This window comes from Hemiscyllium ocellatum, chromosome 14, assembly GCF_020745735.1.
Source record: "Hemiscyllium ocellatum isolate sHemOce1 chromosome 14, sHemOce1.pat.X.cur, whole genome shotgun sequence".
NCBI classification, from domain to species: domain Eukaryota; kingdom Metazoa; phylum Chordata; class Chondrichthyes; order Orectolobiformes; family Hemiscylliidae; genus Hemiscyllium; species Hemiscyllium ocellatum.
In genome coordinates, this window is record NC_083414.1 from 2,266,755 (window position 1) to 2,279,921 (window position 13,167).

General features: G+C 47.6%; 1 protein-coding gene across 3 annotated transcripts in view; it reads right to left on the reverse strand.

Annotated features, from left to right (window-relative positions):
• lamb2l (laminin, beta 2-like) overlaps positions 1–13,167 on the reverse strand; it is a 171,607-nt gene that overhangs the window by 95,226 nt on the left and 63,214 nt on the right. For all 3 annotated transcript variants that reach the window (XM_060835294.1, XM_060835295.1, XM_060835296.1), the window contains 3 exons: positions 10,963–11,026; positions 9,277–9,479; positions 8,615–8,735 (listed from right to left, as the gene is read on the reverse strand). In XM_060835294.1, coding sequence (XP_060691277.1) covers positions 8,615–8,735; positions 9,277–9,479; positions 10,963–11,026 — 388 coding nt within the window. The remainder of the gene's footprint in view (positions 1–8,614; positions 8,736–9,276; positions 9,480–10,962; positions 11,027–13,167) is intronic.

The following is a 13,167-nucleotide window of genomic DNA, read 5'->3' on the forward strand; positions in this document are numbered from 1 at the left end:
GGTCCAGACTTTCCTGCTCCTTGGATACTGCCTGACTGCTGTGTTTTTCCAGCACCACTCTAATCTTGAATGTCTCAGTCACACTTGGTGATTGGGGAGATGGAGACACTTTCGTGAAAGGAGGTTGAAGCAGCTGGCTGTCAAAGAGCTAGAATTCCTGATGGCTGCACAGGATATATCAGCAATGCCTCTCAGCAAGTCACAGCTGAACAGCCTTTCTAGGGTCGCTGGTGCGGGCAGGCAGTGGGACAGGCCGTGGGCAATGGCTCCAGTTTCTTGTTATTGCAGGAAGATCCTAGAGACCAGGACAGATTGGAGGGTTATTCCACTCCAGACCACAGCCAAATGGTGAGGAGCTACAGCTGCTGGGGGGGTGGGGGGGGTGGGTGGGTGGGGGGTGGGGGAGTCTGTCTCTCCATGGGTTTTCTCCCTGATGGCTGGCTGCCCCTGTTTTATAAAAAAAAAATTCTTTTTGTTTCTGTGCCTTGCCTGCTGTCTCAGTCCTTCAGCATCGGGGAGCAGCTCTGTGCTGACAGGGAATGGGTACAGGTGACCTGCACTCTACTGGGAATGGGTGGGGGGTGGGGAAGGTGAGAATGCTGAGGCAAGGGTGAGGGGACCATCGATCCAGCTCCTGGGAGTACAACATAAACAGCTCGAGCTGCTGCCTGGCTGTTTCTGATCCCAATCACTCAGGGAGAACATTCAGCAACATTCAACTGAATTGCTCTGCAGAATCTGACAGCTCCCTCAGTGCAGCTGCAAATAATTCTCCTCAAGTATATAGAAACATAGAACAATACAGCACAGAACAGGCCTTTGGCCCACGATGTTGTGCCGAACATCTATCCTAGATTAAGAACCCATCCATGTACCTATCCAATTGCCGCTTAAAGGTCGCCAATGATTCTGACTCTACCACTCCCACGGGCAGCGCATTCCATGCCCCCACCACTCTCTGGGTAAAGAACCCACCCCTGACATCTCCCCTATACCTTCCACCCTTCACCTTAAATTTATGTCCCCTTGTAACACTCTGTTGTACCCGGGGAAAAAGTTTCTGACTGTCTATCTATTCCTTACCCAAATGACAGATCATGTTCATCGAATCAGCTCCCTGCAGGAGGTGGCTATATAGGAGCACTATGGGAGGTTATTCAGCCTGATGGTGTCCATGCCATTTACTGCACGAGCCACTCCCCTGAGCAAGACATCATCGCAACTCAATGGGAATGAACTGCACAGACAGGCGATCGAGTACAACTTGTCAATGCAGGTGAGTACCCTACACCTATCCCTCCTCTCACTCCCCTCTTCAGCATCAATGTACTCTACTATATAAAGACAAATAATTCTCTAAAAGAAAAGAAAGGTCAGAGTACTTTGTTGCAGAGGGATCTGGGTGTCCGTGTGCATGAATCATAGAAAATCGTCTGCAGTTGCATGAGGTAATAAGGAAGGCAAATGGAGTTTTGACATTTATAACAAAATGAATGGAGTATGAAAGCAGAGATGCTGCAACTATCTAAGGCATTAGTGAGACCATATCCAGAGTACTCTGTACAGTTTTGGGCTCCTTACTTGTGGAAGGGTGTAGTTGTATTGGAGACAGTTCATAGGAGGGTCACTGGGTTGATCCCAGCGATGAGGGGTTTGTTTGATGAAGAGACATTGAGCAGTTTAGGCCGATACTCCCTGGAGTTTAAAAGAATGAGGGGAGATCTAATTGAGGTCTATAAGATGCTCAAGGGGATTGACACAGTAGATGTAGAGAGGATGGTTCCTCATGTGGGACAATCCAGAACGAGAGGCGATAGCTTTAGGATAAGGGGCAGCAGATTTAAACCAAAGACAAAGGGGAATTCCTTCTCTCAGAGGGACATGAATCTGTGGAATTCACTGTCCCAGAGCGCGGTGGAGACTGAGTAAATATAAGGTGGAGATAGACGGATGTTTAATTAGTAATGGGTTACAGACAGTGGGCTGGAAAGTGCAGTTAAGGCTGAGATGAGATCAGGTGTATTAAATGACAGAGCAGGTCTGAGGGGCCGAATGGCCTATTTCCACTCCTAGTTCTGATTTGTACAGCTGTTTTGCTCATCAGGGAGTAACAAGACATTGGGCTGTCTGTAAGACCACCAGAAATGTGCAAGCTGTTGATTGGTAAGTTATAGAGACTGGAATAATGGGTTGTCTTCTCTCAATAAACATCTGTTCAGTGATGGCCAGGGATTTACAGCAAGTCATTCACAAATAGTGCAGCTTAAACTATGCCCTTACGGCCAATAAGCATTATTGTTACAATAGACACTGAGGCCAATGAAACACTAACTGACAGAGAAGTAAACAGGTCTGTGGTTGGTTGTAGATTTCCAGCTCCTGGTGTAAAGAGTATGTATAACATTTGGAATATGAACTAGAAAGATTGAAAGCTTACATACCACTGCATTGCAGAAGATAAACCTTATTTTACATCTCAACAGTCAAAGAAGGAACTAGGTGGTGTTGATTTATTGGTTACACAAATCATGTGACTCACGTACTTCATCCTGGTGATGAAGGGTTTGTCACATGAGCAGCAGATGAGGACCTCTGGGTCTGTACTCAAAGGAGTTCAGAAGGACAACGGGGATCTGATTGAAACTTACAGAATACCGAGAGGCCTGGATGCAGTGGACAGGGAGATGTTTTCACCAGGAGAAACTAGGACCCAGAGCACAGCCTCAGAGTGAGGGCGTGATCTTTCAGATTGGAGATGAGGAAAGATTTCTTCAGCTATAGGGTGGTGACTCTGTGGAACGTATTACTGCAGAGGGCTGTGGAGGCCAAGCCATTGGGTGTATTTAAGACAGAAATAAACAGGGTTTTGATTAATAAGGGGATTACAGGGAAAAGGTGGAAGAATGGTGTTGAGAAACACGTCAGTCATGATCGAATGGGAGAGCAGACTGAATGGAGAAAATGGCCTAAATCTGGTCCTACATCTGATGGTCGCACGGTCTTACAGAAGCTGGATTTGATCATTCTGTGAGGTAGATTGAAACGTTGCCGAGCAGCCATCTTTGCATTTTTAAAGTTGCAGTTTGTCATTGCCCTGAGGAGGGGCAGTTTCACTCAGACATCCAAAATTGTTGAAAACAAAGACAGATCTCTCACTTTCTCACCATCTATGAGTGGAAGACAACACTTAAAGACTCTGAAAAGGAGAACTTCTAACTCAAACAAAGACCTAGATCCAACGGACCAGCTACCAAATTTATGTTCCTCTATCACGCTGCACTTAATAACAACATGATATCAACACAAGACAGGAGATCTTGGAGAAAGTCATCTCATTCCACCTCGAGTTTGGATTCTTTGTACAGAATTTGTTTCTTTCTGCCAATGTTTACAATCAACAATGATTCTGTGGAGCTGTCTTGTTTGTCGTATTTGTGAATGAATGTGAGTGTGTCAGGATTTCAAAGAAATATAGCTTATGTTAGTTCACTAGTGATTAATAATTCATTTTTATCTTAGGTTAACAGGTAAGTTTGTTTATAATAAATAAGTTTTGTTTCGTTCATTAATAAAATCTGGTGTGAATTTCTTTTGTCTAAGATGTGAGTTACACACAGAGATGAAATTGGTCATTTACAGATTTGTAATGGCTCATGGAACAGTGTACTTCTCCCATCAGGTCAGTGACTGGCCATATTTACTTTCTCTGGCATAACATGTAGAGTATGATGGGCGAGGTTGTATACGGATGTGAAAGGGTTAATACTGAGGAAGGCCATGTGCAGCATCCTGAGACAATGTCACACAGACTTGTGGTCAGAACTCCTCTGGGTTTTGAAGGAGTGAGACCTCCTCAGAGTCTCAAAAACAATGTCTACCACCTCACCATTGAGAAAAGCATAGTGCGGAATTTCCTCCATAAAGGATGTTAGTTTTCAAAATAACAAACCAATGACGGTTCTCATGGTCATGCTCAATGAGACTTGCTCTCCAATGCAGATACGTTATCATTTATCCAATGGTGGGAATGACCTGCTGCCTACTGGAAATAATTTTCAGTTTAAGTGGTTCCTCCAGTATATTCCTGATCCAAACCTCCCAGAGGAATATTCATTTGGTTTTAGTGTGGGCTCTGAAGTCTCGTTCAGTGTTTCTTCACTTCTAGACCTGTATCCCACAGGTATACATCATCACCCATCACACTGTATGCCACAGGTATACAACATCACCCATCACACTGTATCCCACAGGTATACATCATCACCCATCACACTGTATCCCACAGGTATACATCATCACCCATCACACTGTATGCCACAGGTATACATCATCACCCATCACACTGTATGCCACAGGTATACAACATCACCCATCACACTGTATCCCACAGGTATACATCATCACCCATCACACTGTATGCCACAGGTATACATCATCACCCATCACACTGTATGCCACAGGTATACAACATCACCCATCACACTGTATCCCACAGGTATACAACATCACCCGTCACGCTGTATTCCACAGGTATACAACATCGCCCGTCACACTGTATCCCACAGGTATACAACATCGCCCGTCACACTGTATCCCACAGGTATACAACATCACCCATCACACTGTATCCCACAGGTATACAACATCGCCCATCACACTACATCCCACAGGTATACAACATCACCCATCACACTATATTCCACAGGTATACAACAACGCCCATCACACTGTATCCCACAGGGTATACAACATCACCCATCACACTGTACCGCACAGGTATACAACATCACCCATCACACTGTACCGCACAGGTATACAACATCACCCATCACACTGTATCCTACAGGTATACAACATCACCCATCACACTGTATCCTACAGGTATACAACATCACCCATCACACTGTATCCTACAGGTATACAACATCGCCCATCACACTGTATCCCACAGGTATACAACATCACCCATCACACTGTATCCCATATCGCCCATCACACTGTATCCTACAGGTATACAACATCACCCATCACACTGTATCCTACAGGTATACAATATTGCCTATCACACTGTATCCCACAGGTATACAACATCGCCCATCACACTGTATTCCACAGGCATACAACACCACCCATCACACTGTACCCCACATCGCCCATCACTCTGTATCCTACAGGTATACAACATCGCCCATCACACTGTATCCCACAGGGTATACAACATCACCCATCACACTGTACCGCACAGGTATACAACATCACCCATCACACTGTACCGCACAGGTATACAACATCACCCATCACACTGTATCCTACAGGTATACAACATCACCCATCACACTGTATCCTACAGGTATACAACATCGCCCATCACACTGTATCCCACAGGTATACAACATCACCCATCACACTGTATCCCATATCGCCCATCACACTGTATCCTACAGGTATACAACATCACCCATCACACTGTATCCTACAGGTATACAATATTGCCTATCACACTGTATCCCACAGGTATACAACATCGCCCATCACACTGTATTCCACAGGCATACAACACCACCCATCACACTGTACCCCACATCGCCCATCACTCTGTATCCTACAGGTATACAACATCGCCCATCACACTGTATCCTACAGGTATACAACATCGCCCATCACACTGTATCCCACAGGTATACAACATCACCCATCACACTGTATCCCACAGGTATACAAAACCACCCATCACACTGTATCCCATATCGCCCATCACACTGTATCCTACAGGTATACAACATCACCCATCACACTGTATCCTACAGGTATACAATATTGCCTATCACACTGTATCCCACAGGTATACAACATCGCCCATCACACTGTATTCCACAGGCATACAACACCACCCATCACACTGTACCCCACATCGCCCATCACTCTGTATCCTACAGGTATACAACATCGCCCATCACACTGTATCCTACAGGTATAGAACGTCACCCATCACACTGTATCCCACAGGTATACAGCATCGCCCATCACACTGTATCCCACAGGTATACAGCATCGCCCATCACACTGTATCCCACAAGTATACAATATCACCCATCACACTGTATCCCACAGGTATACAACACCACCCATCACACTGTACCCCACATCGCCCATCACTCTGTATCCTACAGGTATACAACATCGCCCATCACACTGTATCCTACAGGTATAGAACGTCGCCCATCACACTGTATCCCACAGGTATACAACATCACCCATCAAACTGTATCCCACAGGTATACAACATCGCCCATCACACTGTATCCCACAGGTATACAATATTGCCCATCACACTGTATCCCACAGGTATACAACATCACCCATCACACTGTATCCCGCAGGTATACAACATCACCCATCACACTGTATCCCACAGGTATACAACATCACCCATCACACTGTATCCCGCAGGTATACAACATCACCCATCACACTGTATCCCACAGGTATACAACATCACCCATCACACTGTATCCCACAGGCAAACAATATTGCCTATCACAGTGTATCCCACAGGTATACAACATCATCCATCACACTATCCCACGGGTATACAACATCACCCATCACAGTGTATCCCACAGGTATACAACATCATCCATCACACTGTATCCCACGGGTATACAACATCACCCATCACAGTGTATCCCACAGATATACAACATCACCCGTCACACTATCACACAGGGTATACAACATCGCCCATCACATTGTATCCCACAGGTATACAACATCCATCACACTGTATCCCACGGGTATACAACATCACCCATCACACAGTTTCCCACAGGTATACAACACCACCCATCACACTGTATCCCACAGGCAAACAATATTGCCTATCACACTGTATCCCACAGGCATACAATATTGCCCATCACACTGTATCCCACAGGTATACAACATCGCCCATCACACTGTATCCCACAGGTATACAACATCACCCATCACACTGTATCCCACAGGTATACAACATCGCCCATCACACTACATCCCACAGGTATACAATATCACCCATCACACTGTATCCCACAGGTATACAATATCACCCATCACACTGTATCCCACAGGTATACAACATCACCCATCACACTGTATCCCACGGGTATACAACATCACCCATCACACTGTATCCCACAGGTATACAACATCACCCATCACACTGTATCCCACAGGTATGCAACATCGCCCATACACTGTATCCCACAGGTATACAATATCACCCATCACACTGTATCCCACAGGTATACAACATCACCCATCACACTGTATCCCACATGTATACAACATCGCCCATACACTGTATCCCACAGGTATACAATATCACCCATCACACTGTATCCCACAGGTATACAACATCACCCATCACACTGTATCCCACAGGTATACAATATCACCCATCACACTGTATCCCACAGGTATACAACATCACCCATCACACTGTATCCCACGGGTATACAACATCACCCATCACACTGTATCCCACAGGTATACAACTTTACCCATCACACTGTATCCCACAGGTATACAACATCACCCATCACACTGTATCCCACTGCGCATGATGAACTGAAAAAAGCAAGGCCTGTCATTGACCTGACGGGAGAAATACACTGGAAATCACTGCCAGGCTTCCACCTGAGTTGCACATGTATCATGTATAAATGACCAATTAAATCACTGAGCTGGTTCGTTTCTTTGTAAGTCCCGACCAGGACAAAAGCAATTCACACTCAGTTTTATCAATAAACCATTGTGCCCACACCCACCACTTCCTCAGTAAGTTCATTCCTCACGCGAACCACTCTCTCGGTGAAAGGTTTGCCCCTTATGTCTTTTTAAAAATTTTCTCCCCTCACCTTAAAATGTGCCCCCTAGTCTTGAAATCCCCCCTCCTAGGGAAAAGACAATGACCATTGACTCTATCTATATCCTTCATTGTTTTATAAACTTCTATCAGGTCGCCTCTCAATCTCCTACACCTTTCGGTATAACGCAAACCGTCCATACCCTCTGTATATTTCTGCAGCAAAATGTGAGCTGCATAGCTTTGAGCTGTTGGTCCAGAGGTGTTATCATTAAACTGTCTAGCCAGAGACCCAGAAAATGTTCTAGGGGCTGGGTTGGAATTCTGCCTAGGCCAATGGTGAAATTTGAGTTCAATAACCATTAAAAAAATCTGGAATTGAGAGTGTAATGATGACTGTGAATCCATCATTGACTGTCAGAAAAACCACCTGGGTCAGTGATCTCCTTTAGGGAAGGAAATTGCTATCCTTACTTGGCCTGGCTGATGTGTGACTCCAGACCCACAGCAATGTTGGTGACTCTTGACTGCTCTACGGGCAATTAGGGATGGACACTAACTGCTGACCTAGCCATTGACACCCTCATCCTGTGAATGAACTGAAATGATCATTCCTGTCCCAAATGCTTGGATACCAGTGAGCGAGGGAAAGCATTCACCTGTGTCAGAAATTTAAACAGGAGGAACTACTTCAGGTCGAGATGTGGAGACCAGAAAATGAAGAGAAAGCTGTTCTTTAAGGAGAGGGGAATTGGGAATCTATCAAACCTTTGCAAGCGTGTGGGTTATCCACCTCCGCTGGTCTCCATGGCAACTCATGGTAGAAGTTCTTGCACTGCTCGCAGTTTAACCCTTTGGTGTTGTGCTTACAGGTACACCTCCCATGAATCTGAGCAAAACAGTGGGGAGAAAGCAGCCACAATGTTACAATGGATTACATGTTCCGAGGGGAAGGGACTCTCACTGAGATCATGGCTGAACTTCAGCAGCACTAGCCATTCTCTGGGTCAAAGTGAGGACTGCAGATGTTGGGGATCAGGATCTAGATTAGAGTGGTGCTGGAAAAGCACAGCAGGTCAGGCAGCATCTAAGATGCAGGATGAAGGGCTTTTGCCCGAAACGTCGATTTTCCTGCTCCTCAGATGCTGCCTGACTTGCTGTGCTTTTCCAGCACCACTCTAAACTAGTCATTCTCTGGTTACACCTCCTGCCTCCACAGAAATGTACTTTGCCAAAATAAATGCAAAGATTTCTCATTATGGGTTGAGAAGGTTGTGGTGGTAGCTTGCCGGCTCAGTCACCTGGAAGAGCCGGGTGGAATCACACTCATCCCGAAACATGACTGGTTGACAGAACCCGCTATTCACTCAATCTACGGCCTATAGGATGGTGACAAGAGGGTTACAGACACCAGTTTGAAAGGGTCTTACCATTCCAGGCACTCCTGCTTGAACCCCAGCCACGGGAGAGCACTCTGAAGCATGGCCATAGCAGAAGCAGCTGCCACGGACCACCAACTCAAACAAAGCATAATAATATTTCTGCAGAACCTCCATCCGCCTGTCCAGCAGGTTGTCTCCAAGAGTGTGTAGCTTGGTGAAGTGTATTTTCAAGTTAGTAATTCTCAGGAGATCTGGTAATAATGAAATCACAAACAAACATGTGACAGAACGTGGAGGCAGCTCGCTCCATGAGCCACTCAGTACCGTGACTCAACTTCTCCACCCGCAAGGCTGAGGGAAACTGTAGCTCTCCCACTGCTCCCTACCCCTTGGCCCCATTGTTCCGCAGTCAGATGGCCCCAGTGTGTTCAGGTGGCAGAACAACCAGGGCTATGAGGAACACCAACTGGTCGTTTTCACATGGTGAGTTGTTGTTGAGATCTGGAACATGCTGCCCAAGAATGGGAGTACGGTTAATTATTAAAAGGAAACGTTTGCACAGCAATAGGGTTCCCAATGATGGGCCAAACGGCATCTTACTGTGCAACATGATTCGCTGGCCCAGTGCGCACTCTGTGGGCTGGAACCCTGGCCCAGTGCGCACCCTGTGGGCTGGAACCCTGGCCCAGTGCGCACCCTGTGGGCTGGAACCCTGGCCCAGTGCGCACCCTGTGGGCTGGAACCCTGGCCCAGTGCGCACCCTGTGGGCTGGAACCCTGGCCCAGTGCGCACCCTGTGGGCTGGAACCCTGGCCCAGTGCGCACCCTGTGGGCTGGAACCCTGGCCCAGTGCGCACCCTGTGGGCTGGAACCCTGGCCCAGTGCGCACCCTGTGGGCTGGAACCCTGGCCCAGTGCGCACCCTGTGGGCTGGAACCCTGGCCCAGTGCGCACCCTGTGGGCTGGAACGCTGGCCCAGTGTGCACCCTGTGGGCTGGAACGCTGGCCCAGTGTGCACCCTGTGGGCTGGAACCCTGGCCCAGTGCGCACCCTGTGGGCTGGAACCCTGGCCCAGTGCGCACCCTGTGGGCTGGAACCCTGGCCCAGTGCGCACCCTGTGGGCTGGAACCCTGGCCCAGTGCGCACCCTGTGGGCTGGAATATTGGCCCAGTGAGCACTCTGTGAGCTGGAACGCTGGCCCAGTGTACTCTGGCACCAGTCCCAGCAGCCCCTCCCCGGAGCAATGGTCACTGCTTGTACTGCAGAACACCAGCAACATGGGGGAGACACTGGGTCATGGTCAGTTTATGGAGCCAACAGCACTCAGGGTGTAGGAAAATGAGTCAATCTGAAGGTGGGGGTGTGGGATGGCACCAAATCAGGAAGTGTGAGATATCCATCCTGAGGGCAGGGGGAGGCTCCCAATGTGCTGCAGAGTCTGTTCCTTTGTCTTGTGATACGAAGGGAAGCACATCGTTAGTGAGGGCTCACAGAGATATGACAGGATGTTCTTCAAAGTATCAGTAGACTCAATGGGCTGAATGGCCTCTTTCCGCACTGTAGGGATTCCACAGTTCCATGATATGATTCTATGAAATTTTATGAAATGCTGCAACAAACCTTTGATTCCAAAACCTTTCAAACTTCGATATAAAGCCAGAGGGTGACATGGGAACCTCAGAATAAACTTTGTAAAAGGAAATCTGGCTGGAAACATTGAAACTCCATTCTCTCACCTTGAATCTCCAGGCTGTAGGGATCAGCCACTTTGATGGCAGGATCGAGCACTTTGTAAATAACCTGTGAGAAGGATTCACAGATTCATTAATCAAAAATCTTGTACTGATGGTAAACGGAACATGTTTTGAGATCAGAGAATCATAGAATCTTCACAGTGTGGAAGCAGACTATTCAACCCATCAAGTGCACACTGACTCTCTGAAGAGTATCCCACCCAGACCCATCCCCCCCTACCCTTTACTGTATCCCCATAACCCTGCATTTCCTGTGGCTAACCCACCTTGCTGTTCTCCCGATGGCTCCAATAAACACAAGAAAAATAATCCCATAGCACTTCACAGCCAGTTAAGCTGTTTTTTTGTTGTCTGATATCACAGATATGGGGCCCTACCTTGAAATGTGGGACTCAGCACTCAGTGTCCCAGGTTCGATTCCAGCCCTGGGAGACTGACTGTGTCGAGTTTGCACATTCTCCCGGTGTCTGTGTGGGTTTCCTCCGGGTGCTCCGGTTTCCTCCCACAGTCCAAAAGTGTGCAGGTTTGGTGGATTGGCCTTGGGAAATGCAGGATTATAGGGACAGGGTAGGGAGGTGAGTCTGGGTGGAGTGCTATTCAGAGGGTCAGTGCGGACTCAATGGGCTGAATGGCCTGCTTCCACATGGGAGAATCCTACAATTCCACTCCTGGATCTGGAGAAGCCGCCTGACAAACATTCCAATCTGCTTCTCAGAATCCATTATCGGTGAGTGCATTCGAGGCTGTAATCCTGAACATACACTGTTCACTCAGCAACAATCCAACATGTTTAAACCCATCCCATCACCTGTTTCAGGGACAGATGAAAGATCTTGTTGTGGAAAGTTTAAAAACTTGGAAAGACCTGAGGTTATATTTTAAGCCACACTGTTTAATTTTCCCTTGGGCTGTGGAAATTCAGATCTAATCATCACAATGTCTCGGCAGGATGGATGCACCTTGTCAAGAATCTGAGAGATGATTAATAATTTTCCTTTACGCGAGAGAGAGAGAGAGAGAGAGCTGTGAAACAATCAGGCGATGGGAATTCAAAACTCCTTTCTTGCATTTTTCAAATACGTCATCACACTAAAGCAAGCCAAGAATTTCCCACAATAAACCCCTGAGAATTACACTGAGGGGACACTGCTGCATAAAAACACCACCGTCCATTTGCATAGCAAGATCCCACAGGCAGCAAGGACTGGCTGGCCCCATCTGTGATTGATCCACTTGGTTAAGAGAGGAATCCAGGCATCAGGAGAAACTACCTCTTCTGCCAAAGAGTCGAATGTCAGCTCTTTTTTTCCTCTCTCTCTCTCTCTAACAATATTGCCAGATCTGCTGAGGTTTTCCAGCACTTGTTTTTGTTTGGAGGGAAACTGGTAGTGTATCACAGGCTCTTCCACTCAAGAGGGTTAGCATGACCTCAGTCAAACACAGCCTCAGACAAACATCAGCTACAGCAGTGCAGCCCTCCCTCAGCACTGCAACATGTTCACAAATCTCTCCAGTACACTAAACCCCCAACCCCCTGACCCTGAGGTGAACACATTAACCACTGACCCAACACATTTCACTGAGATGTGAGAACATAAATCCCTGTTCAATACCAGGAGGAAGGGAGTACCATGGAGCTCCTGAGGCTAGGTGTGCGGCTGCATCCCTGAGAAATGGCAATCTTTGAGAAGGATCTCATGGCTGTTTCTGCCCTCCTTGCCTCTGCATGCCCATCCCACAGGATAGGTATGAGTCCGCCACATTGCTATGGAGTCACATTCGGGCAGACCAGGTAAGGATGGGCAGGAGGCTGGGGGAACACAGCAAGCCAGGCAGCATCAGGAGGGACAGGCAGGAGGCTGGAGGAAACACAGCAAGGCAGGCAGCATCAGGAGGGACAGGCAGGAGGCTGGGGGAACACAGCAAGGCAGGCAGCATCAGGAGGGACAGGCAGGAGGCTGGAGGAACACAGCAAGGCAGGCAGCATCAGGAGGGACAGGCAGGAGGCTGGGGGAACACAGCAAGCCAGGCAGCATCAGGAGGGACAGGCAGGAGGCTGGGAGAACACAGCAAGCCAGGCAGCATCAGGAGGGACAGGCAGGAGGCTGGAGGAACACAGCAAGGCAGGCAGCATCAGGAGGGACAGGCAGGAGGCTGGAGGAACACAGCAAGCCAGGCAGCATCAGG